The sequence below is a fragment of the Schistocerca piceifrons genome, chromosome 8 (genome assembly GCF_021461385.2).
Source record: "Schistocerca piceifrons isolate TAMUIC-IGC-003096 chromosome 8, iqSchPice1.1, whole genome shotgun sequence".
Lineage (NCBI taxonomy): Eukaryota > Metazoa > Arthropoda > Insecta > Orthoptera > Acrididae > Schistocerca > Schistocerca piceifrons.
Genome location: NC_060145.1, coordinates 457832484 through 457859766, shown reverse-complemented (window position 1 = coordinate 457859766; position 27283 = coordinate 457832484). Strand labels below are relative to the sequence as shown.

Here is a 27283-nt window from a genome sequence, read left to right as displayed (position 1 = left end):
CGATGCGTGTGTATCGTGGAGCATTGCTTATGATTTTGAGTACTTTGTGTTGTATGAGCTGCAGACGGCGCAGACGTGTAGGCGCAGCGTATCCCCAGACAGGAGCTGCGTACGTCATCAGGGGTCGGATAAGTGTCATGTACATGGACCTCGACACCCTTCTGTTCAGTGTGCTACGCCTGTTGAGCATAGGATAGAGCTGTTTGAGCCTCGCGCTAGCTCGGTTGGTCATGTGTTGTATGTGTTTCAAATGGTTCAAATGGCTCTGAGCACTATGGGACTCAACTGCTGAGGTCATTAGTCCCCTAGAACTTAGAACTAGTTAAACCTAACTAACCTAAGGACATCACAAACATCCATGCCCGAGGCAGGATTCGAACCTGCGACCGTAGCGGTCTTGCGGTTCCAGACTGCAACGCCTTCAACCGCACGGCCATTTCGGCCGGCTGTATGTGGTCCCCCCAGAGTAATTTCCGGTCCAGCCAGACACCGAGGTATTTGACTTTCTCACGGAAACGTATTGGGCGTGCATGTAGAGTTATTGGTCTGCAGTAGCGGTGTTTGCGCAGTTGCTTCGGTCTTCTAGTGAACAGAACGGCTTCGCACTTGTCGACGTTTACTCTAACACGCCATTTCTCCAACCAAGGCTCGGCCACTCTGAGTGCAGTCTGTAGGCGTGACGTAATGTTTGATGGTTTCCAATCTTGCGCAAGGATGGCTGTGTCATCCGCGTAGATTGCCATCATTGTGTTGTGTGTGGTTGGGAGATCGTTTATGTAGAGGTTAAACAGCAGGGGCCCTAGGATGCTTCCCTGGGGTACTCCCGCGTGTATACCGTGTTGTGTGTCTGCCCCTCCTCTTTCGACGATTTGTAACGACTCAAGGGAACCCACCTTCGGAACCGTGAAACCAGATCTTGCAGGCCGGAACAAAATTTAACCTTCACTCTGGTTAGGTTTGCTACGGACCGGCGGACACTTACTGGGTTGCAATACTCTCGGTAACAAAACTGGCGGGAGACGCCCGTCGTCCTCAGTTGCTTGCAGTGGTTAGTTGGATAAGACCCGTGGAGTTCAGGAGCACAGAATTTGTCGCCATTTATTATGTCTTTGTGCTTGTCTATTGTTTTCAGTCATAGTCAAGGACCTTACAACTACGGTTCCAACTATTTCGCATTAACGGTGACGCAATCGTGATTATTTCGGCCGTGAACCATCACAAATGCACCGGCGTGCATATCGATCGGTAAGCGCGGTAGAAGCTGACCAAGCTTGCTCCATAGCACCGACGGAAACGGCAACATCTACAAAGAGACTGGAGCGATGCATGTAGAAAAGCGCCAATTGACCACAACACTAGTAAGGAAAGTTCATCGAGAATCGTTATACAGATTTGTATCCACTATAGAAAACGACGTGCATGGTCGACGAGAGATGGCCTATAAACTCATGAAACAGCTTAACGAACAAGGAAGAGATACTGCGTTAATAAATATCGTACATAAAGAGACGTGGATAAATTTCTAGGAACTAAGGAATGAAAAAAATGACGCATAGGAAGAACAGCAACTTCAGAGGATGAAGTAGACCAAGGAGATGACATCGCACTACATAAGGTAAAGGAGGCCCAGAAACAGATGGAAAAACAGGAAGGCTGCAGGGCCTGATGGGGGTCAACGTAAAACTTCTTAAACACCGAGGATTACAGTTATAGCAGATGCACTTACACGTCTTGAATGAAAATGAGGCTGGTACCGAGCCGTGGAAGACAGCGGAGGTGACACTGCTCTACATTAGAGGTGGAAGAGATCACTGCGAGAACCATAGAAAAATAAGCCTAGTACATGCTTCTTACACGATCTACGCAAGAAATTTTAGGAATAGAACGAGAAAGATAATTGACGAACTCCTAATGGAGGAACAAATAGCTTTAGAAAGTGACTATCTTGGTGTGCCAGTGTTACCATTACGTGCTATAAAATTGACAAACTGCAAGTACACAACGTGGAGACTCACATCGCATTCTTGGATTATGAAAAGATTTTCGACACAGCGAACAGAAGTAGCCTGTGGAGCATCATGGGGAAGAGATGATGTCCGAGATATCCAATGCAGGTAATAAAACATACAGAAATTATAATAAATATAAAGAAACAGAAAACAGGATTAATAAATATAACGCAGGTTTGCGAAAAGGGTGTATAAGTTCGACAATTGAAACGGAAAGGTAAGCAAAGTTCAAATTAATGCCAGGGGACACACAAATACTCAGATTATTGCCGATGACAAAGTAACTGTTAAGAGGACAGAAAATGTTCTCCAGTTCGCAATGCATCGTCTAAACCAAATATGTAAGAAGTATCATCTAAAAATTTTAGTAAAAAATGTTAACTAATTATCTTCAGAGGGCTCTTTCCAAAATGGTACTAGATGAACAATCAATAGGACTCGTGTGCGACATTATCTATGATTATGTAAACGATGTTATTAGTAAATAAGATGCAAGTAGTATGTGATAAAATACACAAAACAATGGCTGAAACGACATGGAAGGAAACAAAGTTAAAGTTTTACAAAGTAATGGCTACCCGTATTCTAATATAGGGAAGTGAATCTTGCATATTAATTATGAAGGCGAAAAGAAGATTACAATCGGCTGAAATGAAATTTTTAAGGTAAGTTAAAGGACGTACCTTGAGAAATCAAATAAGAAACATAATTACAAGAGAAGTACTTAATACGAATTGTGTAAATGGAAAAATAGAGCAAGAAGCATAAAAAGGAAACAACATAATTAGTTAAACAAGTAATTAGTTATGAACTAATAGGAAATCAAACAAAACCGTAAGCTTTAATTGTGAGCGTCGTTTTGTTGTGCCTATCTGCGACTCAGCATCTCCGCTATATGGTGAGTGGCAACTTTCCTTCTCATAATATTGTTACAAACAAATAGCAGAGATAGATGTAGGACAAACGAGCAACAAATGGCTTCAGTGAAGACAGAGAGTAAGCCTACTCCATGAAGTGGAGGAGGAGAAGAAGAAGAAGAAGAAGAAGAAGAAGGTTAGTTGGTTGGTTGGTTGGTTGATTTGGGGGAAGGGATCAAACAGCGAGATCATCAGTTCCATCGGATTAGGGAAGGATGGAGAAGGAAATCGGCGGTGCACTTTCAAAGGAACCGTTCCGACATTTGCCTGAAACGGTTTAGGGAAATCACAAAACACAAATCAGGATAGGCGAACACGGGTTCTTCCGAATGCGAGTCCAGTGTGGTAACACTGCACCACCTCGCTCTGTGAGGAGGAGGAGGAGGAGGAGGAAGAGAAGAAGAAGAAGGAGATGATGAAGAAGAAGAGCGCTCCGCGACCAGAGATTACGTTGGCGTCTACGATGATACGCCACCTTAACTAGGCCGGGAATTGAAACGCCTTCTTTTTCAAATCCGTAGAGAAAAAAAGCGTTTTCGTTAGTTTCAGTCAAGCTCATTATCCCAGCAAACCTGTGGCACTGCCAAACTGGAAGAATCTTCCGAGGAAGACGTCAGTAATTCGAATCAGATGGCTACGAGACAGTTTCCGTGGACACCTCTGTAGAATCAGGGTGATACGCCTCCCTCAGGCAGCGAACGTCCAGAAGACGACAGAGAGATTAACTACATCGTTTTGGGATGTACTGAGTACGGTCCATTCCGAAATAAGTAGGAAAAACCTTACTAAAATGCAGATTCCTTGTCAACAAATATTAAAACACTAATTAACAGCAACAGCCACGAAATTAATAAGCAGATAAATACTTTCTAACGTGCAAGGTGTTCTTAAACAGTGGAGTAGGAATATTAGTCTAGCATTTAGCACCTATTGATAATCACTTATTTTTAAAAGAATAACACGCCATCATTTGAAGTGACAAAATGAATTAAAAAGTGTAGAAACTGGAAGAATGGAATTGCCGAGGTTCATACTAATGCAGGAAAGTCAACACTGTAAAGGTACTTTTTTATTGCAGTATAATTATAACAATTTTTTACGTTAGTCTTTGAGTTTAAATCCAAAACTACTCTTGACCCTCATTAAAGTCCTATGTAAATATAACTGTGTTTGTATTGGCGCTATGTTGAGTAATAACTGGTCTGCACAGTTTGGTTTCAAAATTAAATACCAACCCGGAAATAAATAAATAAATGAAAAACACGTGAATTTACAGCACCTGTGACCTATCAGAAACTTGTCTAACTTTGAAAAGAAAAACAAAATTGATCTGTTGAGACAAAAGCCTTACTTTCCGCTGTACCTTCAGTGTATTGTAGACAACATAAAAATTTAGGAGTAGTACTCTTCGAAATGCAATACAAATATTGCAGTGACACCAGTTGCCAGTTATTACAGTGTTACATGTAATTTAATGCGAGCCGGTGCGGAATCTCGCATGCTTGTATTAGACTTTTGTACAGAGTCAGAAATATCGCTCAAAAAGATTCTAAAACTGTTTTTATGGAACGTCGTCCTCGTCAGGTGACTCCCTTATTAGCATATCTGACGTTCTCAAACGATTCCTACGAGATGCCCATTTCCCCATTAAACATATGTGGATCCGTGTTTTCTTCGTCAGTGTCACTGAGAATTCGGCTAAAAGTTGCGCAGTCCCGTATGAAAATGTTACTTGTCGTCATCTTGAAAGTCATGTAAGCAGCATTTCCAATTCGGTAGTGTGGAAACGCTGAAGTGCATGTAAGGCCGCGCCCACATACTGAGAGCAACGTTTGCGCCAACAGTGTCCGTCCAATGTGTGGATCGATGAAATAGTTTTGGAACCAGCGTTGGCTCCAATGTTGGTACGACTTCGTTATTTGTCGGTATTTCGACCAAACTTCAAAGGACATTGGGCCAATATCGATACGCCGACCACACATTGGCACCAGCGTTGTTTGTTTCCTATCTTCGTTGTCTTGAGTTATTTGCTCGCTTTCGGTTATTGAATGTAATTTTAAAAGTGGGCATTACCTTTACATAGTCAGTCAAGGTCTCGCATATTGCTTTGCAAACCTCGGACACTATGAGTGATATCACTTGAGTGGATATTTTAAAAGAGGAAATATAGGCTTTTGAAACTGTCTGCTGTAGCAAGGAATCGAAGCGTCAGTGCTAAACCGACTTTATCAGGTATAGCATCCCTCCAAAAGGTACCTTTCTTATGTTGGGTTCAATCGTTTGAAGAAGTGGTTCAAAGTCAGTTGTTGACATACGATAAAAGTTATCAAATTGTCCTGAGGTCTCATGCATCAAAAAGCCTAATAATTGACGCCCGTCATACCTGCAACAACAATTATAAATAAAATAAAGGTAGTGAAATGAAATGTATATCATTATTAAAACTGTGCTTTCCTCTTTTTTTTAGTTTGGAATGATAAAATATGAAACTTCCTGGCAGATTAAAACTGTGTGCCCGACCGAGACTCGAACTCGGGACCTTTGCCTTTCGGGCAAGTGCTCTACCAACTGAGCTACCGAAGCACGACTCACGCCCGGTACTTACAGCTTTACTTCTGCCAGTACCTCGTCTCCTACCTTCCAAACTAGTGCGTGAGTCGTGCTTCGGTAGCTCAGTTGGTAGAGCACTTGCCCGCGAAAGGCAAAGGTCCCGAGTTCGAGTCTCGGTCGGGCGCACAGTTTTAATCTGCCAGGAAGTTTCATATCAGCGCACACTCCGCTGCAGAGTGAAAATCTCATTATGATAAAATATGATTATTCACGCTCAAAACAGCAAATGCACCGGCCGCTATTTGTGCGTCAGAAATATTTACGTTGGCGCTAAATGAAATCGGTTGAATGTTGGTTCCAATGTTTGGGTGCTGTCGCATAGATATTCGCCAATGTTGGCGCCAGCATTGGCACCAATAAGTAAACCTAGGGTGAGGGTATGGGGATGCACGTGTAAGAAGTTAATGCCTGTGGAAACCCGGCTTAAAACTAACCAACGCAGACGAAATAGGTGTCACTTTTAGAGTGGTGGTGGTGGTGGTGGCGGTGATGGTGATGAAGAAGAAGATGATGATGATGATGATGATGATGACGACGACGACGATGTTTCGTAATGGCCCACATCGCGTAGTGATTCTGGATGCTGATCGGATGTCGGCCGATATGTGCCATTTCTGGAGTCGGGAACCGAGAGTCAAAGCGGAATAGTGTGCAGGGCTAGAAGTTTATAAGTTATAGACTTTTGCGCACTGGACGTCCGGGACTAGTGTATGTGTGTCTAACGGACTGAGTTTCGAGGGGGGGGAGGGAGGGGGTGGCTCCTGGTCCGTGACACGTCACGGTCGCGTGGCCGGGCGGCCAGCTGGCAACGCCGCGCAGCCACTGTGCAGTGCAAGTGCGGCAGGCGAGACTGGGTGGGGCGGCTGGGAGACAGGTGGGGGCTGGCCTGCGAGCGCCCGGGCCTCCGCGGAGGCGCTCAGTCGCTCGTCGGCCAGCGGCGCGCGCGTTGCCAATCCGACCGACTAGCCCTGACCTCGCTGTCGCCCGCCGGACGGCCGCGTTCTCGAGGCACCCGCGCCGCTTGCGATGGGAGTTCTGATGCTGGCTGTGGACGCTGCTGCTGTGCACGACTGCGGCCGCCGCCGCGCCTCGCCGGCCGCTGCCGCGTCGCCCCCGCTCGAGGTCAAGAAGGAGCCGGACGACGAGCCCTACTGGATGGCGCCCCCGCCCAAGAAGAAGTGGATCCGTCACTACCTGCGCACTGGTGCGTACCGCTAGCGCCACCGAAAGCCGACGTCTCTCTCACACCCGGATCTTCTCGTGTAAACCACTTACAGAAATAGTGACGAGTTTTAACTATTAAAGAAATATGAGTTTCCCCGCCCACTCATTCTTAAGTAAAGGTGTCACAACCCGATGGTCGCTTTGAACGCCGCAGTGCTGTACTGGGAACGGCCCTGTGCTCTTGCCTCGCGTTCCTCCGATCTCAGAACTGACTACTCAGCCAGTTACAAGGGGATTCGAACCACGCCCCAACTCTGCATTTTTCACTGTAACCGTCGTTGACAGAGGTAAAAGTGGCAGATAATATTCCTACAAAACTTTAAAGGGTGTCATTATTGGGAGGCGAATTATCACAGGAGTGTGTCAGGTTGGGATTATGAGGGACGAAGCGTAACCACCGAGAACGGCGGCACATGTGGGAACAAGTTTTCTCAGGCATTCGAATACTGAACTGTCTGAACTGCCCGACAGCAGAAGGAGATTGCGTGTCTACTCCAGGGAGTGGCTTATAGCCACGGTGTCTGCAGGACAGATGCAAGTCATGAACTTCGGCGCCCTCTTTGGTCGCTGAACGGCGGAAATAGGGGAAAGCACTCGGACGTATTGTCCTTTTCATTGTAATGGTTCTCTGAGCGGTAGGGGTTATTTTTAGTTCAAGGTTGACATAGTCGACCAGTGCCGAAGAAGTAAGGCAAGCGAATGTATTACTACAGATATTTATGCTGATTCTCTTTGTAGCGGCTCCACAATAGGAGAAACAGCCTTCTGCAGGCCGAGTCCCGTCACTCTATCGGCGAAGCCTTTCGGTGCAAGTGCGTAGCTCCGTGAGGAACTGAAATTGATGGCAGCCTGTAATATGATATCAGGTGCAGAGGGTTGATTTGTAGCGACGAAGGTTTGAGTGCTAATGTTGACAACGGATAATGATACGTGGACAGCTTGTTGCACTACCTGTAAATGCCTTCTAGTTTCCTTTGAGACAAAAGTCTTCCGTGTGAAAAGTTCTAGGTTTGTGGTTTTTTTTTTTTTTTTTTTTTTTTTTTTTTTTTTTTTTTTTTTTTTTTTTGCGAGCGTTAGGTCAATCCTTATAAAATTTCTAAATATGTCACATTCTTACTTGCTACTTTTGGAAAAGACAGCAAAGGTATTAGTATTAAATACTCATTTGTGATTTTTGTTCCCCTTTGAACAATGACTACAAAAGTAACAAAATCATTGCAGCCTATATCGCACCCATATCACGTCGCTGATGACTTTATTAGTGAGGTTGTTCCAGTTTACCGAGTAATGTTTGAATTTTATGTATCAGGTTTTGATGTTCAGTTTGCATTTTTGACATTACGTTGAGTGTTATTGAACGTCATACGTGTGTCCGCGCAGATCATAGAAAACCTTCCCTTGTTTCATGATAATTGTGACAGTCGAAACTGGAGGCGATAATAAATATTTATTAGCTTTAGGGTTGTTTTCTTTAGACGTTTTAAATGACTTCCTCCACTTTTCTCCATCTTAATTCCCTATCACTAATGACCTTGGTGTTGTAACGCTACCTAGTACTCGCGAGCTACAAAATGTCAGTGTAAAAAATTCGCATTTTCAATACCATTTGGTGCTGCCAGTTATTGCGTTGGTTAGTTTATACAACTAAAATCTTATTTGGCTAAAATTAAAATCACTGTTGAAAACCATAACCAGTCCCTCGTACTGGTCCTGACAGCCTATTCAGTACCGACCGGTCGCTTTATTTCCTCTGCCAATGGTGTCATTCGTATGCAGACCGCTTTCAGGCGGACTGCTAATAACCATACTTCACTTTAGTTCTGTCGTTCTGTCTGGAGTTTACAACTGTTCACATCGGCAGAAAGCGGCCAAGCAGCAAGTCGTGGTCCCCTCAAAACCCACGATTCTTACGTCGCCGCAATATCAACATAGAAAGTAGTTTCTCCACCAAAGTGCTGTAAATTTTCACACAGTCGGGAACTACAATTATTCACAGTATTCTTAAATGCGAAATTAAGTATCTTAATTCAATAAGGTTTATCAGTTTTAGTCATAGGAGCAAGTTCCCCACAATATGTGCTGCAAGGAAACAACCATGCGGACAATGCCTGAGGACTGGGAGACAACTGACATCTCTGTTAATTAGCTCCACGTTGACGAGACGCTAAACTCTGTAACTGCCTCCTTGCCTACACACACATTGCAGCCTCGATATGGCGGTGACAGGTGTGCATCTAACAAAGGGCTTTGGATACCGAAGTTCCTTTCTCGTGGAATGAAATCCTGGCATTCAGGTAGCAGCACGGATGATAGATGGCGTCATCGATTTTCACCAACGTTCGTACCGCAATCTCTTTCATTCTTGCCCACCTCGGGAAACTGATTAGGTCACATGTGAATGTAGCGAGTATCGTATCGTGGGAGGTTGTTTACAGTTGGCCACAGGCGTGCGGTGCAACTGGCAGCCCGAGCCCGCGCTGCCGGAGTACCGAGACTGTTTCTTTGCATTGAGTTCGCCCGCGGTACCTTGTATCACTTCCAGTCGCCCAGAATCCTCGTCCGACAGCGCTGGCGAAACAGACGTCCGTCCTTGACTAGTGCGTCCCAGGTTGTAGTGGGAGGAGGCGAGCCTTTGCAGGGTATCAGGGCACTAAGCGATCCGGACAACGGGTTAACTAACGTAGCGTGCCACGAAAACATGTCGTTACAAGAAGTACCTTTCGTTTTCGTTGGGGCAGCGAGGATATGAAAGAGCAGAAAAACAAGTTACGATTCGTTAAACGAATTGCCTGTGTCAGGCGAGCTCAGCTCCTCTGGTGTTAAGAAATGCCTCTGCTCTGTGTCGTGTCATTATCACTGCCACTGGGAGCACCTTACAGTTTTCGTGCTCTGATGGCCCACTTATACAGCCGTACACTTTAACTACTGTTTACTGACTGACAACGGGGGATCCGTTGGGCTCATTGGGAACTTTGCTTTAACATTTAGATGAGAAACTTCTGTACTCACCAAGTGATTGGCTGTTGCAAGTTATTAATAGCTCCTCGTTTTTTTCACTTGGTTTGAAATCTTTTGATATTGCCTTTAGAACTGATTTCAACATGATGTCCAAAACTTTCTGCAAATGCTTAACGCTCCACCACCGATGATACTTTCCTTTACAGAACTGCATCGTCAGCGAACAGTCTTATAGCGCTGCTGATGGTATTTGCTGTGTTGTTGTTGAGGTCTTCAGTCGGAAAGCTGGTACGATACAGCTCTCCATGCTACTCTGTCCCGTGCAACCCATCTCCGAATATCTAGTGCAACCTACATCCTTCTAAATCTCTCGGTCTCTCTCTACGATTTTTTACCCCCCACCCTCCCTCCCCCATACACACACACACTTCCGTCCAATACTAAATTGATGATCCCTTGACGTCTCAGAATCTGTCCCATCAACCGATCCCTTTTTATAGTCAGGTTATGCTTCCGATTTATTTTCTCCCCAATTCTGTTTAATACGCCCTCACTACTTATGTGATCTAGCCATCTTATTTGCAGTATTCTTCTGTGGCACCACATTTCAAAAGCTTCTCTTCTCTTCTTTTCTAAACTGTTTATCGCACATGTTTGACTTCGATACATGGATACGCTCCATAAAAATACTTTCAAAAAAAGACTTTCTCACACTTTAATCTATATTAGGTGTTAACATATTTCTCTTCTGTAGAAACGCTTTTCTTACCATTGCTAGTCTACATTTTGTGTGCTGTCTACTTCGGCGACCATTAGTTATTTTGACACGTAAGTAGCAAACGTCATATACTGACCTTAGGTGTCTCGCTTCTTGTATACTACTTAAGGTGTCTGATTCTCCCAGCATCACCTACTTTAATTCGACTACATTCCATTATCTTTGCTTTGCTTTTGTTGATCATCATATCCTCAAGACACTATCCATTACGTTCAACTGCTCTTCCAAGCCCTTTGCTATCTCTGACAGAATTAAAACGTCAACAGCAACAGTTACATATATTGAAAACGTTACAGGTTTTGCTTCGCTTTAGTTACTGGAGTAATTGAGTGTGAAGAATTGGCTGCCTGCGCTCGCTTCAGTAAGTAAGCATAATCAATGCTATGTTTTGTCATTCTTCTTAACGGCGTGAAGAAGTTTAGTAGAGAGAGCGTATCTCTGTGCGCAATGTGACAACGTGCTCTGTAGCGGCGATAATGTGTGTTTGTAGTCCAATGGGACAGTAAATTTTGCAGAAATTTGGGACACTGTTAAAGATGCCCGGGGATCCCCTTTCGGTACCATTATACTCGTAGTGCTGTCTTCAAGAAGTTCAGCCAGAATAATTATTACAGCTACAGATGAACTTTCTCACACTTAATGTTTCGTTTCAGTCTATAGCGTCCGGACGCGATTTAGATAATAAGTGCTAAATTACTTGGATAATGAATGCAAAAGCTCCAAGCGCTTGACCTATCCCAGCTTAAATGTCTCAGGACCACAGAGTAGCTTATGTACACAGTAACAACATTGACCTTCCGTTTCCTACACGCGGAAGATCTTGTAACGTTAAAGTCCATTACTGAATTTGTTTCTGAGCGTCGGGACTACCATGGAAATTAACTTTCAGCACGTTGTTATCGGATGAAATTGACATGCGTAAGAGTAATTTCGTGGTTACTCCAAGGGTATGTTACAGTGTGATTACTATTACAATACGTGTAAATCATGTAGCGGCAGTGTTGGAATTTGTGCGAGGTTGCTTGTGGGCGATGCTGCTGTTTACAGAGTGTAATGAAAAGGTGTGGCCAGAACTTAACAAAACATTCCTCACACGTAGAGAAAAATTGGATTATATTGGTCATCGGTCTGGAAACGCTTTATTTCCATTTTAGAGTTCGGTCAGTTATTACAACTGTGCGGCATGTTAATCGTGGGAAACACACAGAAAAATCACGTATCAGCACTCTATGAAACACATTCCTAATTCAGATGCTCAAAATTCTCTCCCTTAGCAAGCATACATGCATCAACCTGCCATTGCATTGACTCCACGATGCGCAAATGTATTGCTGGGGGACAGCGTATTGTTTCACAGTCGTACCCAACAAGGGCACGTCTTGCACCGGGGTTTCATACACAAGAGCTTTCAAATGCCCCCTCACATGTTCTAACAGAACAGGTGGAGTATTCTGTAAGAAAGCGTGGTAAGTTTCACCGTTGAGCCTGCATGGGAGAACACGAGGCACTAACAGCTACCAACATCGCCGGCCAAAACACTGACAGAAAATCTCAATTGAGGAACGCGCGACTGTACAAATAGTGCGGATTCTCGACAGCCCATTATAAGGAATATCATTGTGTCCAAAATTGAACCTCGTAGGGCTCCCTTCTTGGTTTCTCCCTGGTCACTAAGATTTTTTCGCCTTCTAACTTTGTTATTGCGATATTGAAGAAAAGTAGGAAATGAGCAATAATACGGAAATGAAGCGTTTACGGGCCCGTGCCCAAATGATACATTTTATCCTCTGCGTATGATGATTGTTTCCTGAAAGTTTTGCCATAGCTTGCTGTTACACTCTGAGTAGGAAGGCTGCAAACTTAGAAGATGGTTTCGAAATTCAGGAAGACCTTCAGAGGATTTACCATTCAGTTGGTATGGCGATGTGACAGTCAGCTCGCTCCGTTTGTCATCGAGATCCAGAGACAATTTCGTCCAGGTTACACTGTGTTCCTCTACTTCCGGAAAGCATTCGATACTGTTCAGCGCTGTCTTTTAATGAACGAAATAGGAGCGTACCGAGTATCCAACAACTCGTTCTTAAGAGGACGAAATCGGCAGATGTAATGATAATTCTGGAATTACGTCAAGGGTGCGTTACTGGGTGACAGAAATGATCTAATGGATAAAATCAGAAGCTGTGTAAGACTGTTTGCGGAAGATGTGTTGTTAAACTGAAACGCCAGAAAACTATAGCGAAATGCAAGACGACGGTTCGTGCAGCGACTGCCAGTTAACGCTGAAAGTGGATTAACATAAGATATTTTTTTATAAACAAGTGAAGAGCCCCGTTACTGTTTGAGTTGGCCGTTGGCGATAAATCATTGGAAACGGTAACAACCGTTAAGCAGCTAGGAAGAACTGCCCAGACTGACCAAATGTGATATGACCGCATGAAAGTACTAGTAGGAAAACAGATGTCGGGCTGGAAGAATCGTATGGAAATGCAAAAACCCACGAAAGAAGTGGCCTACAAGACACTCCTTCGAGCGATTCTTGAGTAACGACCTTATAATTTCCTCCCACATAAGTCTCACGAAATGACCACTACGGATGAATCATACGGAGACTTACCGATTGTTATTCTTGTCACGCACCATTCGCCATTCGCGAATGGAACGTGAGGAAGGGATAATGACCTTGCTCCACATACTGTAACATTACAGACTATAGATGTAAATGACTGTGCCACTCAGCCTGAAAAATACATTATCCGTACGTCCAGTTGTATCGTGCTGGGTAACCACTGTATCTGGATGTGGTGATCGCCATGTGCCACCCAGTACTTTATCTCAGTGAATCTCAGCTACATAACATTACATATAGACACTGACCAACAAGATTGTACAGAGGCCTCACCCCTACTGAATGTTGCCCAAAATTAGAGATGAAGTAACTGTACACAGTACTTAAAACACTTTTACTAGGTAAACGTACGAGGGTCAGGGCAACTATGGTATATCTTGCGATAATGCGGCAACATGACAATCCCACGATGTGCATCGAACCGTTACGGCATCGTGTATCTGAATGCCATCATAAAATAGGTTTCCAGTACAGGAGAAACGCGTTGGAAGTATGTGTCAATTTATTGTGCACGACAACAGATACAACAAAAATGAATCACAATCAAGTGCTGTGCTTCAAGGTAGTCCTCCAGTGCATATACACACAGCGTTGCCAACGATGGGGGAGGCGTTGAAAGCCACTGGCATTGCCTTCAGTGTGTGCCACCTGTCGCCGAAATGCCGTGAGGACATTCACCCTGTTTGCAAAGCGCCTCCCAATGCAGTCGTTTCCTCAGTTGTGGAATGAGGTCCAGATAGCATGGACTGAGGTGTGGTTAGTAGGACGGGTGGGAGAGGATCCATTTTGTAGCGCGGCCAATGTCACACTGAATGTTTCAGGTGCTGGTACCGAGCGATCCTCGCATGCCGTCGTAATCTGTTGGCTGATTTCGGCGGTGTTTACCGCGGCCTTTCTAATGTATTTACTGCGATTACTGTCATTTCACACGTTCGCAAGATACACCATAATTGCTATGACTCACGGAATGAGACTGCTGTATTCGGTTGGAATTTTTTGCAACGAACTAATTTACACCACATTAAAATCAGTAGCACATTTGAACATGGACTGAGAAAGTACATCTGCTGCGTGGGACAGTGTCTGAAACTGTGTATCAAAATAGGCAGACTGGTGTTACTAGAAAAGTCGGTTGATGGATCAAATAGAAGACCCTTGTCTCTCACAGTCGGATATCGTGGCTAAAATTATAATAAACTGTTTTGTCATTCCGCAAGGGCGTGTTAATGAGTTGTTCATTATTCTTTCAATATGTTGTCTGATCTGATCTGAAGTTGGTCTGTACGATTACTGCCTTTGTTCTGACGAATGTGAGTGTAACTTCCGATAGAAATAATGATTATTTTAAGCACTGAGCGAACTTCCTTTACGTCAATTCCTATCCTTTCATATCCTGAAGTAAATGAAACCACTGTAATTGTAGCAGCCGAATTTTCTGTCATTTTGCAAACTTGATACTGAATTATTTCCTATCGTAATAGGCATTACTTGTATCTTCCGTTTAATAGAATCTGCATAGATCTTGTTTACTAGTCCGATAGATTACGCGGGATAGATAATTTATTCAGTGAAGATATTTTAAAAGAAACTACAGAAGCCGAAGCTACTCAGTGAACAGATTTGAGTGTGCTTTTGTTGAGAGAGAAATTAATTAACCCAAATATGAATAAAAAGCAGATTATTATGTGCTGCTACGGTCGCAGGTTCGAATCCTGCTTCGGGCATGGATGTACGTGATGTCCTTAGGTTAGTTAGGTTTAATTAGTTCTAGGTTCTAGGCGACTGATGACCTCAGAAGTTAAGTCGCATAGTGCTCAGAGCCATTTGAACCATTATGTGCTGTTTTTGTCCATTATTCAAGGACGCGCAGATATTGCTTAACGTCGGAGTCGGTGGTGGTTTGAATAAATAATTAGTACAACTTAAACGGATCTAAATGTATTGATTAGAAAGGTCTTGTGAAGAATGGTTTCAAAAGCCAGAGGAAATCAAGAAATATGAAATCTGCTTGTGATCCCGTATCGATAGCAGTCATTACTTCGTGCGAATAAAAAGGCAGTTGTGTTTCACCTCGCAGGGGCTAATAATCCCGAGGTTGTGGTATCGATGCACAGAGTCAGGTGTCCGCCGACTGCGGCGTACAGGGCGTCGTGTGTAAGAGCAGCACGTAGGTGGTCGCCGCGCGCCATTTGTTTGCCGCCGCCGCCTCGGCTCGCAGGCGTCCGGGCGCTGGTGGGGGATTTCGCGACCTCGCTGCTGACGCGGACGCCAGCGGAGCCGCTATTTTTGGGTCACGGCTGTGGCGCAGTGCGCATGCGCGCACGCCCGGCGTGACCGCTAGTCACGTGCTGCCTGCCCTGAATGTCAGGGCCCGGGCCCGGCCGCTCCCCGCCCACGCAGCCCTTCCTGCACTACTACTGACACGATGGTGGATAAGCCGCAGAATGCGTAAAATTATCCTGCGTAACTTATCCGGTAGTTGGTAATCTCGCAAGATGGCAAGCTGTCACGAGCTGTCTAACAGAGCCTGCAGAACGCGCTTTTGCCTGCCTGAACTGAACGCGGGCAGCGCTCGGCGAGCGAGTCAGCTGCTGCCCAGGAAACTGTAGTATCTACGATGACGACCTCCTGCTTTTATTTGCATTTTCTTCGACGAGGAAAAGGAAGTGGTTAAATAACATTAATACTAGACGAGAAGACTCGTGAAATTCTCTCTTCGTCCGAGCAGGCGTAGGAGATGCCGACGATACCGACCAACTGCAGTGTCAAAATGGTTCAAATGGCTCTAAGTAACATCTGAGGTCATCAGTCCCCTAAACTTAGAACTACTTAAACCTAACTAACCTAAGGACATCACACACATCCATGCCCGAGGCAGGATTCGAACCTGCGACCGTAGCAGCAGCGTGGTTCCGGACTGAAGCGCCCAGAACCGCTGGGCCACAAACGGCCGGCAACTGCAGTGTCATCCTCAGCCGATGGGCGTCACTGGATGCAAATGCAGAGGGGCGTGTGGTCAGCCACCACTCTCCCACCAGCCGTCAGTTTTTGTGACCGTAGCCGATTGGCCTTACGAGGACTGAGTGCACTCCATTTGCCAACAGCGCTGGGCAGACGCGGGCGGTCACCCATCCAAGTGTTAGCCAAGCTCGACAGCTCTTAACTTTGGTTCTCTGACGGAACAGGTGTTACCACTACGGCAAGGCCGTTTGCACAGACACACTGTCTGCGGAGGAGTAATTATGAAGTAGAACTGTTGGCTCTGACTTTCTCCAGGCATGTTGTGTATCAGTAGAACTGTGTTTTATACAGCAGTATTTATCCCCTAGTGGCCTAGTGTCTATTAGCATACATTTACATTTAAAAAATGTGTGTGAAATCTTATGGGACTTAACTGCTAAGGTCATCAGTCCCTAAGCTTACACACTACTTAACCTAAATTATCCTAAGGACAAACACACACAGCCATGCCGGAGGGAGGGCTCGAACCTCCGCCGGTACCATTTACATACAAATGCACGGAATAAACAAATACATGTTTAATTCAGACTTGTGCCTATTTCCTTCCACGTTGCTTCCTTTTTTCGATACATGTTTTTACTCGGTATGGACGTACCGTACAAAAATACGTTTGCATACACTGAGTCAATTAATCTTAGTTTCTTCCGACGTTATTACTCTTGCGCAGTACCCTTAGAAAATGACAAACCGACAGCTGCCTACAGCGGGCAAGAGCTGTCTAGCGCGTTGGAAGAAGTGTTCTCGAATGTTCTCAGGGATAAATGCCAATACACTTAAAATACGGCGTACTTTGGTCTCGTCTGTCCCGCTAGGAACGGAACACTTGTTTATCCATTCCCAGCTGTGGTTAGCATACTGAACTCGCATTCGGAAGGACGACGGTTCAAAACCGCGTCCGTCCCTCCTAATTTATGTTTTCCGTGATTTCCCTAAATCGCTTCAGGGGAATGCCGGGATGGTTCTTTTGAAAGAACACGGCCTATATCGTTCCCTAATCCGAGCTTGTGCTCCGTCTCTAATGACCTCGTTGTCGACGAGACATTCAACACTAATGTCTCCTTCCTCCTCTATTCCCAGCCGTTCGAGGCAGCACCCAATCCCAGGTCAGCATAGTATGCTCCGATACCCTAGGTTAAATTTTACACGTTCTCCGTTGTTTTGGAGATTCGACATATGATGATTGTAGTTGACGACGTCACTGTCATCAGAGACGGAGGGCAGCGAAAGAGACAGAGGTCAAGGAAGATAAGGACGTTGCGCAGTTTAAGAAATGAGCGTATGAGAAGCCAGGAAAACTCCTATCTGTGTCGCTTAGGAATTCCACTGCAGTGCGCTGTGGTCAAAGACATATCCTATTGCATGGTTAGGGAAAGGTAATCGTGAAACTCATCCACGAAGGACTCCTGTTTGGGATTTGCAATGACTTGGTGATACAGCGGTGGCTGCGTTACGGGGGGAGGGGGCGGGTTTGATTATAGAGCGCTCAAATTTTGATTGGTCAGCTCATTGTGATCCCAAAGAGGAAATGGGCACATCGACTGGCCCCTCCATTTGAAGACACATGCATAATCTTCGTAAATAAAAAAAAGAAAAAAAAAACTTGTAACTGCCACGCTTAAACATCTCGTGTGGTCAAAGGATAGACCTTATTGCTCTGTCAGTCACCGGTGGATTTATTTGTATACAGCAAGCTCTCGTTTGTTTGGGTGCATAGTTTAGCGGATTTCTGAAAAAATCTGCGACCCATACCAGATTGGCTTAATAGAAGAGATACAGGAGATCCAACGAAGAGCGGCGCATTCCGTCACGGGACCGTTTAGTCGGCGCGAAAGATGCTCAACAAACTGCAGTTGCAGATGCTAAAACGGAGGCGTTTCCACCACAGAGAGATTTACGATTGAAATTTCGAGAGAGTAGGGTAACATACACTTAGGTGACGGAAGTTGTGGGATAGCTATACGGACATGTAAATAAGGTGTACACGAGGTATAAGAGAACAGTAAACTAGCGGCGCTGTCAGGTGAGTCATGCGAAAAGGTTTAAGATCACCAAATGGTACTTGGAGCTAGACGCATGGGACACTGCATTTCGGAAATCGTTAAGGAATTCAATATTCCGAGATCCACAGTGTCAAGGGTGCGAGGAGAATAGCAAATTTCAGGCATTATCTATCATCACGGGCGTTACAAAGACCTGTGGCTTTCACGTAACTACGGAGAGCAGCGGCGTAGAGTTGTCAGTGCTACAGGCAAGCAACACTGTGTGATACGAGGTGCATTCAAGTTCTAAGGCCTCCGATTTTTTTTTTCTAATTAACTACTCACCCGAAATCGATGAAACTGGCGTTACTTCTCGACGTAATCGCCCTGCAGACGTACACATTTTTCACGACGCTGACGCCATGATTCCATGGCAGCGGCGAAGGCTTCTTTAGGAGTCTGTTTTGACCACTGGAAAATCGCTGAGGCAATAGCAGCACGGCTGGTGAATGTGCGGCCACGGAGAGTGTCTTTCATTGTTGGAAAAAGTCAAAAGTCACTAGCCAGGTCAGGTGAGTAGGGAGCATGAGGAATCACTTCAAAGTTGTTATCACGAAGAAACTGTTGCGTAACGTTAGCTCGATGTGCGGGTGCGTTGTCTTGGTGAAACAGCACACGCGCAGCCCTTCCCGGACGTTTTTGTTGCAGTGCAGGAAGGAATTTGTTCTTCAAAACATTTTCGTAGGATGCACCTGTTACCGTAGTGCCCTTTGGAACGCAATGGGTAAGGATTACGCCCTCGCTGTCCCAGAACATGGACACCATCATTTTTTCAGCACTGGCGGTTACCCGAAATTTTTTTGGTGGCGGTGAATCTGTGTGCTTCCATTGAGCTGACTGTCGCTTTGTTTCTGGATTGAAAAATGGCATCCACGTCTCATCCATTGTCACAACCGACGAAAAGAAAGTCCCTTTCATGCTGTCGTTGCGCGTCAACATTGCTCGGCAACATGCCACACGGGCAGCCGTGTGGTCGTCCGTCAGCATTCATGGCACCCACCTGGATGACACTTCTCGCGTTTTCAGGTCATCATGCAGGATTGTGTGCACAGAACCCACAGAAATGCCAACTCTGGAGGCGATCTGTTCAACAGTCATTCGGCGATCCCCCAAAACAATTCTCTCCACTTTCTCGATCATGTCGTCAGACCAGCTTGTGCGAGCCCGAGGTTGTTTCGGTTTGTTGTCACACGATGTTCTGCCTTCATTAAACTGTCGCACCCACGAACGCACTTTCGACACATCCATAACTCCATCACCACATATCTCCTTCAACTGTCGATGAATTTCAATTGGTTTCACACCACGCAAATTCAGAAAACGAATGATTGCACGCTGTTCAAGTAAGGAAAACGTCGCCATTTTAAGTATTGAAAACAGTTCTCATTCTCGCCGCTGGCGGTAAAATTCCATCTGCCGTACGGTGCTGCCATCTCTGGGACGTATTGACAATGAACGCGGCCTCATTTTAAAACAATGCGCATGTTTCTATCTCTTTCCAGTCCGGAGAAAAAAAATCGGAGGCTTTAGAACTTAAGAATGCACCTCGTATAATCGCAGAAATCAATGTGGGACGTACGACGAACGTATCCGTTAGGCAGTGCGGCAAAATTTGGCCTAAATGGGCTATGGCAACAGACGACTGACGCGAGTGTCTTTGCTAACAGTATATCGCCTGCAGCGCCTCTCCTGGGGTGAGCACATCGGTACGGCACTAGACGATTGGAAACCGTGACCTGGTCAGACGAGTCCCGATTTCAGTTAGCAAGAGCTGAATGAAGAGTTCGAGTGTGCCGCAGACCCCACGAGGACCTGGATCCAAGTCGTCAACAAGACACTGGGGCACGCCGGCGATGGCTCCATAACGGTGTGGGCTGCGACAACATGGGGATGGACTGGGTCCTCTGGACTAGTTAAACGGGTCATTGAATGGAAATTGTTGTGCTCGGCTACGTGGAGACCATTTGCAGCCAGTCATTTTGTGGGTGAAAATTCCCCATGTCACCGGGCCAGAGTTGTTTGCAATTTGTTTGAACATTCTTGGACAATTGGAGCGAACGATTTGGCCATCCAGACCGCCCAATGCGAATCCCATCTAATATTTATGGGACATAATCGAGAAGTCAGCCGGCCGGAGTGGCCGTGCGGTTCTGGGCGCTACAGTCTGGAGCCAAGCGACCGCTACGGTCGCAGGTTCGAATCCTGCCTCGGGCATGGATGTGTGTGATGTCCTTAGGTTAGTTAGGTTTAAGTAGTTCTAAGTTCTAGGCGACTGATGACCTCAGAAGTTAAGTCGCATAGTGCTCAGACCCATTTGAACCATTTCGAGAAGTCAGTTCGTGCAGAAAATGCTACACCGTCAACAGTTTCGCAGCAGTGGGCGGCTATAGAGGCTGCATGGCTCAGTATTTCTGCAGCGGACGTGTTGAGTCCATACCACGTCGAGTTGCTGTACCACGTCGGCCAAAAAGAGATCCGAGACGATATTAGGAGATATCCTGTGATTTTTGTCGTCTCGGTGTATTACTTTTTCACACGTACGTCTAACGAAATGATAATATCGAGAAAATCAGGGAAATTAGAGCTGATACGAAGCGTTCGTAACGTACTTCTTTCCAGGGCCACGAGTGGAAGAGGGCGGTGTCAAGGATATTAGACTACACGGTAGGGGTCACGCGCAGACGGTCCGTGAACTGTGACGTCCACGCCGCACTGCACTGAAACTTCAGCACACGACGCACACATGTTTAACTCATGCGCAGGGATGAATGTAATCGAGATTTTCCGTATTATTATTGTTATTACTATTACGCTTTATATTAGTCTGTTTCTTCCTTTGACCGGTAAAATGCTAGTGCAAAGCCTCCGAACTATGTCTTTTCCCATGTGTTTGAGTTTTCAAAGCGCTGAGACTTCAGCCAATTAAACCTCGTGGGACGCTAAATTGTCTGAGCTTTCTTTTTAATAGTGAGTTCACCAGGAAGAGGGCAACGGCCTTGCCGTAGTGGACACCGGTTCCCGTCAGATCACCTAAGTTAAGCGCTGTTGGGCGTAGTCGACACTTGGATGGGTGACCGTCCGGGCCGCCATGCGCTGTTGCCATTTTTCGTGGTGCGCTCAGCCTCGTGTTGCCAATTGAGGAGCTACTCGACCGAATAGCGGGAGAGCGGTGTGCTGACCACACGCCTATCCTCATCCTCGGCTGAGGATGGTACGGCGGTCGGCTGGTCCCGATGGGCCACTTGTGGCCTGAAGACGGAGTGCTCACTAGGAAGAAAATATTTGAATACATCTCAGACAAAAGATACGACTTATAAGATAGGCAGCATAAAGTTGCAGCATTTGCAGTATCTTCAGACGACCAGTTAGTATACTGTCCTTTCATAACTACTTGTTACTGACAGAAAAAAACCCGGGATAATTTTTGAAGAGAGGTAATCCTGTAAATCTGCATTTTTGTTTCGGCTTCCATAATTTCTAATTATTGTTTTAAACACACGTCGCCGCATGTACGGCAGTGTTTGTTATCATGGTTAATGTTTTTTCTAGTGGTAATTTATTCATTAGTTAGTGACATATTTACCTGTAAAATATCGTCTCTGCGATAGCTTCGCTTTTGTGCCCCAATATTTTTCATTGGCTCGTTACTGCGCCCTAAATCCTTCTCAGTTGCCGCTGTCCGCCTCTGGAACAAACTGCCCCTTACCTTGCGCAAAATTCAATCTCCTGCTGCTTTTAAGAAGAAGGTGAAGCATTTCCTACTATCATCCTCATAAAGTTCTCCACAAAATTAATGTACCAGGCCAATCCTCTCATCTGTCAAATAGCAAAACTGGCGTCTCCTATCTTGCTCCTGAGATGCCTTCCCCTTCATTTATCTCTATTAGCCAGGCAATCTTCTTTTCCTTTATATTTCCTTAATTATGTTTCATCATGTCTATTCTTCTCCTCCCTTCACCATGAGTCTCCCTCATACTCCCTGCTGCCAGCACTCCTATCTAAAATTTGTCTCTTCAATAATGTCTAATTATAACAGTACTTATGATCTACGAATATAAACTCTATATGTATGTATTTTTCCAGGTGTACCTTTCTAATTGTTTATTTCACTTTTTGTACTAGATGTAGTTTAACATGCCTACTAAAACGTATGAATGTAAAATAAGTAGAATGCCTGGTTAGATGTAAGAGAGGGCCTGATGGCCCTAATCTTGCCTGGTCAAATAAATAAATAAATAAATAAATTAATTAATCGGCACCGGAGGATGGCAGATTTAGAGTTGGAACAGGATCAGTCTCGAACTTGCACTTCGGAGCTGTATTGGACAGTTCACTTTTCCATCCCTTCTGTAATCCGAATCAGCAAAATGTATCGCATAGGCACGAGCATTTTCAACTGAAAACGAATCTGCACCTTTACAAGCATTTACCCATTTTCGTTTCGTCCCACTGTCTTTAGCAAATATGTGAAACTAGTTTCCTAACTTATTTTATTGTGTGCAGTTGGTGATCGTGCATCAAACCATTCTGTTTCACTTAAAAACCTACTCTAAAAATCCCTCAACTCACTGATAATTACGGGATAACTTTGAACTCACGCTGCCGTAAAGAATCCTTTTTCGCTCGTAAAAACAATTCCAACACAATAAGTTATGGCAAATGCGAGCTACTGTTCGCCGGTTGGGTTCACTCTGACGTCAGCGGCGCGCCTTGTTACAGTGCATACACCTTGTAATTAAAAATGGTTCAAATGGCTCTGAGCACTATGAGACCTAACTTCTAAGGTCATAAGTCCTCTAGAACTTAGAACTACTTAAACCTAACATTACACACATCCATGCCCGAGGCAGGATTCGAACCTGCGACCGTAGCGGTCGCGCGGTTCCAGACTGTAGCGCCTAGAACCGCTCGGCCACACCGGTCGGCACTCCTTGGAATTCCTACCGCGTATTCTATTTTCCGTGGCCAAAGTGGTACCGTGCCGCCCGTCACGCACAGTACGCGGAGGCTTGCGGAGTACCGACGTACCGCTGTAGTCGGACAGCCAGCGTGCCGACTCGACGAGCAGGGTGAGGGCAGAGCGCGCAGGAAGAAGACGGCACGTGAAAGTGCAGGTTAGAAAGGCAGGCCGGGTTCCGCCTCGCCTTGCGTCACAGTCGCGAGGTCCCGCGCCCCTCCCCTCCCGCGCTCCCTGCCCTCCCGCGCTCCCTGCCCCCACCACCGGCGCGTATCGAGCGGCAGAGGCTGCGGCCGCAGCTGGCGGCGGCGGCGGCGGCGGCTGCTTGCGCTAGGTCAGAGGCGCCGCCGGGGGGCGCGGGCGCAGGCGCTGGCGCCGTGCGCTCGTCTATCTGCCCGCGGCGCGCGCCGTCGCAGATCCCGCGATAAGCCCACATCACGCGACCACTGTCGCAGCGATAACGTTTGTGTACTTCTCCCTCCTCTGTTTCAGTCGGAATAACTGACGCACGCATGCCTCTGCTCTAGGCAGTGGGAACAGTCCGACATAGTGACGGGCCAACTCGTGTTCACACCAAACCGAGTTAATTGTTTATATCATCGTCGTTATCCGCCAACATCCTCATGGAATTTCCGAATTCATCCATTAGGTCATGTATGTATATTATGAACTGTCATGGTCCTGAATCTGTCCCTCGGAGTACGCCCAAAGCAACTTCTACGTCTTAAGATTTCCGTCTGTTAACAATGACTCGCCCCGTAATTTGCTATCCAGTAACAGAGATGATGTGATATTTCATACAAACGCATTTTGTTCATTAGACGACAATACGGGACAATATTGAACGCCTTCCGGAAGTTAAAGAACATGGCATCAACAGTCAACACCTCGTGAATTCCTCTCATGATATCCCACACTCCTGTAATGTATGTTGACTCTCGTGATATCACAAGACGGTGACGTAATCGGCTGGCAACGAGCCCCATCCATCGACTGCCAACTCCCGCTCCGTCTCTGTTCTAATCGCAACTAAAGTGTGGGGATGACGTGCCTACTTTGTACTGCAGACGTACAAACCACATCTACGCTTGCGGTGAGGAATATGCTGGACTTTTTTTTCATTAAAGATGACCTCTGGAAAACCGGACAGGAAAGGTGAGGGAAATCTCATCGGATCTAGAACGACGCGGGGAACTCTTGGGAGACTCTGGAGAGAGCTGAAATGTTCGTTGACGGGAAGAAATGTACGGGAATCATTTTGTTACAAATCACTCGCGAGCTTCTGCTTCGGGAATTGCCGATTGTATAGTCGCGTAAGGGCAAGGTGAAGAAGTGCATTGCTTTTTTTGTGAAGTTTATTGCCACCTCCGGCGCCCTCGCCAACCTCGACAGTCTTCCTTATTGTCCGTGAGTTCTCAGGCTTCGGTCCAACTGCGTGACTGTGAGTGTGACCGAGTATGACGTGCGCCTGATAGTTGAACAGGTGGCTGGAAGAAAGGATTAGTCTTACCGAGTTACCTGTCGTGTTGTCGAATGCACCGCATGCTGGTACCAACAAAATACTGTCTGCGATGAAAATTTCTCGTTCTCGCTGTGTTTATGTTCTTGTCTTTGAGTTTAACCGAACATGTAATACGCAGAACATCAAAATAACGCCGTAGAGCAGGACTGCCGTGTCTGCCTGGGATGTAATGGCGTGGCCAACCAGTTGGGAGCTATTTCGATTTGAAAACGAATTCAGCTCTTTCAAGTTTAGCTGTTACAGTTAATGCCAGTACAACCGTGGCGATTGTTTATCAGTATGTAGAAAAGCGACATTCGAGAGCACCGTTATACCCACAGCTTGCTAGAGTCACAAAAAAGTATTAGAGAGTAATGCCTAGATCAGCAATGCCGTTCAGTAAGGAATATTTTGTAACAGGTATGTTCCTTGACAATACCCAACACATTGGTATGAGATCTAGTCATTACTTTTACAGCCCATCAGGCGAAGCCTTTTCCAAGTTGGCTGTTGCTGTGGACTAGCACTGGCGCCCGCTGAAGGTGCCCCGCTATCGATAAAGCGACCGTAGGCTGCGCTACGCCACTCGAGAAGGCGTTATGTAAAGCGCACATCGCGCGTGGAGGTTATCGTGCCAAATGATGCCCTCAATTAATGTGCAACGTCGGCAGCCGGCGCAAATGTTCCACTACCGAAAACTCTGCCGATACCGACACTCTCGCAACGTTTCGACTGTTTTTGCTTGTCAACACGAAAGGGCTTGTTTTGAATACAATTTGAAACAGTAGGTTGCTGTTCATCGATCAGCTTGAGTAGAAAAATAAGTACAAAACTAAGGAATAAAGGGCAAGCAAAATATAGGCCTTAAAATAAACTTTATGCGGCCCATATATGGCAATATTACAGTGCGTCATTATGCAAGACAGAAGTTGTTGTTGTTGTTGTTGTGGTCTTCAGTCCTGAGACCGGTTTGATGCAGCTCTCCATGCTACCCTATCCTGCGCAAGTTTCTTCATCTTCCAGTACTTACTGCAACCTACATCCTTCTGAATCTGCTTAGTGTATTCATCTCTTTGTCTCCCTCTACGATTTTTACCCTCCACGCTGCCCTCCAATGCTAAATTGGTGATCCCTTGATGCCTCAGAACATGTCCTACCAACCGGTCCCTTCTTCTTGTCAAGTTGTGCCACAAACTCCTCCCCAATTCTGTTCAATACCTCCTCATTAGTTATGTGATCTACCCATCTAATCTTCAGCATTCTTCTGTAGCACCACATTTCGAAAGCTTCTATTCTCTTCTTGTCCAAACTATTTATCGTCGATGTTTCACTTCCATACATGGCTACGCTCCATACAAATACTTCCAGAAACGACTTCCTGACACTTAAATCTATACTCGATAATAAAAAATTTCTCTTCTTCACAAACGCTTTCCTTGCCATTGCCAGTCTACAAAAGTACCCATTCTGAATAGAAGGCGAAGTGTAGCACTCCTCCTAGGTTCACATCGATCATCATCGTATCAGTATCTCCTTCCAGCGTGCCTGGCAGGAACTTTGTGAACGGTATGCTCCCATTGTTTTCTATCCTGGTGTAGCTTTTCTTTCTCTACTGCATCGCACTTTACTTCCCTCCTCTTGACATCGTCGTTAACCTGGTCTGTCCATCTCTTACTAGTCCGCCAAAACGGTCATTTTCTTGGTACCTCGTGGAGTTCGAGTCAGGTGCATTCGCTTCACGTGACCTAACCAGTTCAATCTTGCTGCACTCATTCTTTCCTCCACTGTCAAGGTCGTCTGCAGGTCTCCCCTTACATATTCGTTCCAGACTCTTGCTTTTTGTAGAGCTGACCTAAGGGACTTAATTTGACATACACAGATCTGACACTCTCTTATTTATGACAGAGGTCGCCAGACTATACACCGTGATTGGCAGGAGATATGTTTTATGCATGGTCTGTTAACCACGTAAAGGGACTCCTTTGTCCCAGGTTAGGTTTCGTAGTTCGTTGCAGAACCTGGAGAATTGTGTTACTCTGCTTAAAACTTCTAGTTTGACACTACTATGACGTGACATGACAGTACTGAGACAACTGAAACTTTTCACGCATCCCGCCTGCACTCCCTCCAGCACGATGTTACAAGGTGTGGGTGTCCTGTTCATCTTCGTTGCCATTGTCTTGCTCTTAGCTGCTCCTTAAATTTCTTTAAATTCAGCAATCCAGTCTCCTCTGAACCTCCATTTCTGTGTCTCCCCAAATGGCGATTTCAACAGCAAAAGCATTGAGAACGTAATTTTCTACTTTCTTCATTTGTTTCATCATTATGCTCATAAGTGCATTGAAAGGTAACGGAAAAACGAACTGGCTTGCTGAACACTTCTCTTTGTGTTAAAGCACTTTGATCATTCACCTCCTACTTGTACACTGCTTTCACAACCTTTATAGAGTATTTGAACATTCGTAATTAATGACTCAGGGACGTTATGTTTTCTCAAGCATTCCCGTATTTTATCCCTTAGTACACCGTCGTGTGCTTTTTGGAAGTCCAGGAACACTCTTATTAGATCCTATTCTTTTTTTCCTTTCCACGAGGACCAAATCTAGTATAAATTCAGTTCCCTAATTTCGTTTCCAGAGTTGA

The 27283-nt window shown here is 45.5% G+C and overlaps 1 protein-coding gene and 1 non-coding gene across 2 annotated transcripts in view; both read left to right on the top strand.

Moving 5' to 3' along the window:
* Positions 1-5587: 5587 nt before the first annotated feature.
* Positions 5588-5662, top strand: Trnas-cga. Its single transcript has one exon. It is a non-coding gene; the product is annotated as a tRNA-Ser (tRNA).
* Positions 5663-6527: 865 nt separating this feature from the next.
* The window catches only part of LOC124712451 (max-binding protein MNT-like), a 121002-nt gene continuing 100246 nt past the window's right edge, over positions 6528-27283 (top strand). The window contains exon 1 of the mRNA XM_047242746.1: positions 6528-6740. Within this exon, the coding sequence (XP_047098702.1) occupies positions 6563-6740 (178 nt within the window). The 5' untranslated portion in view covers positions 6528-6562. The remainder of the gene's footprint in view (positions 6741-27283) is intronic.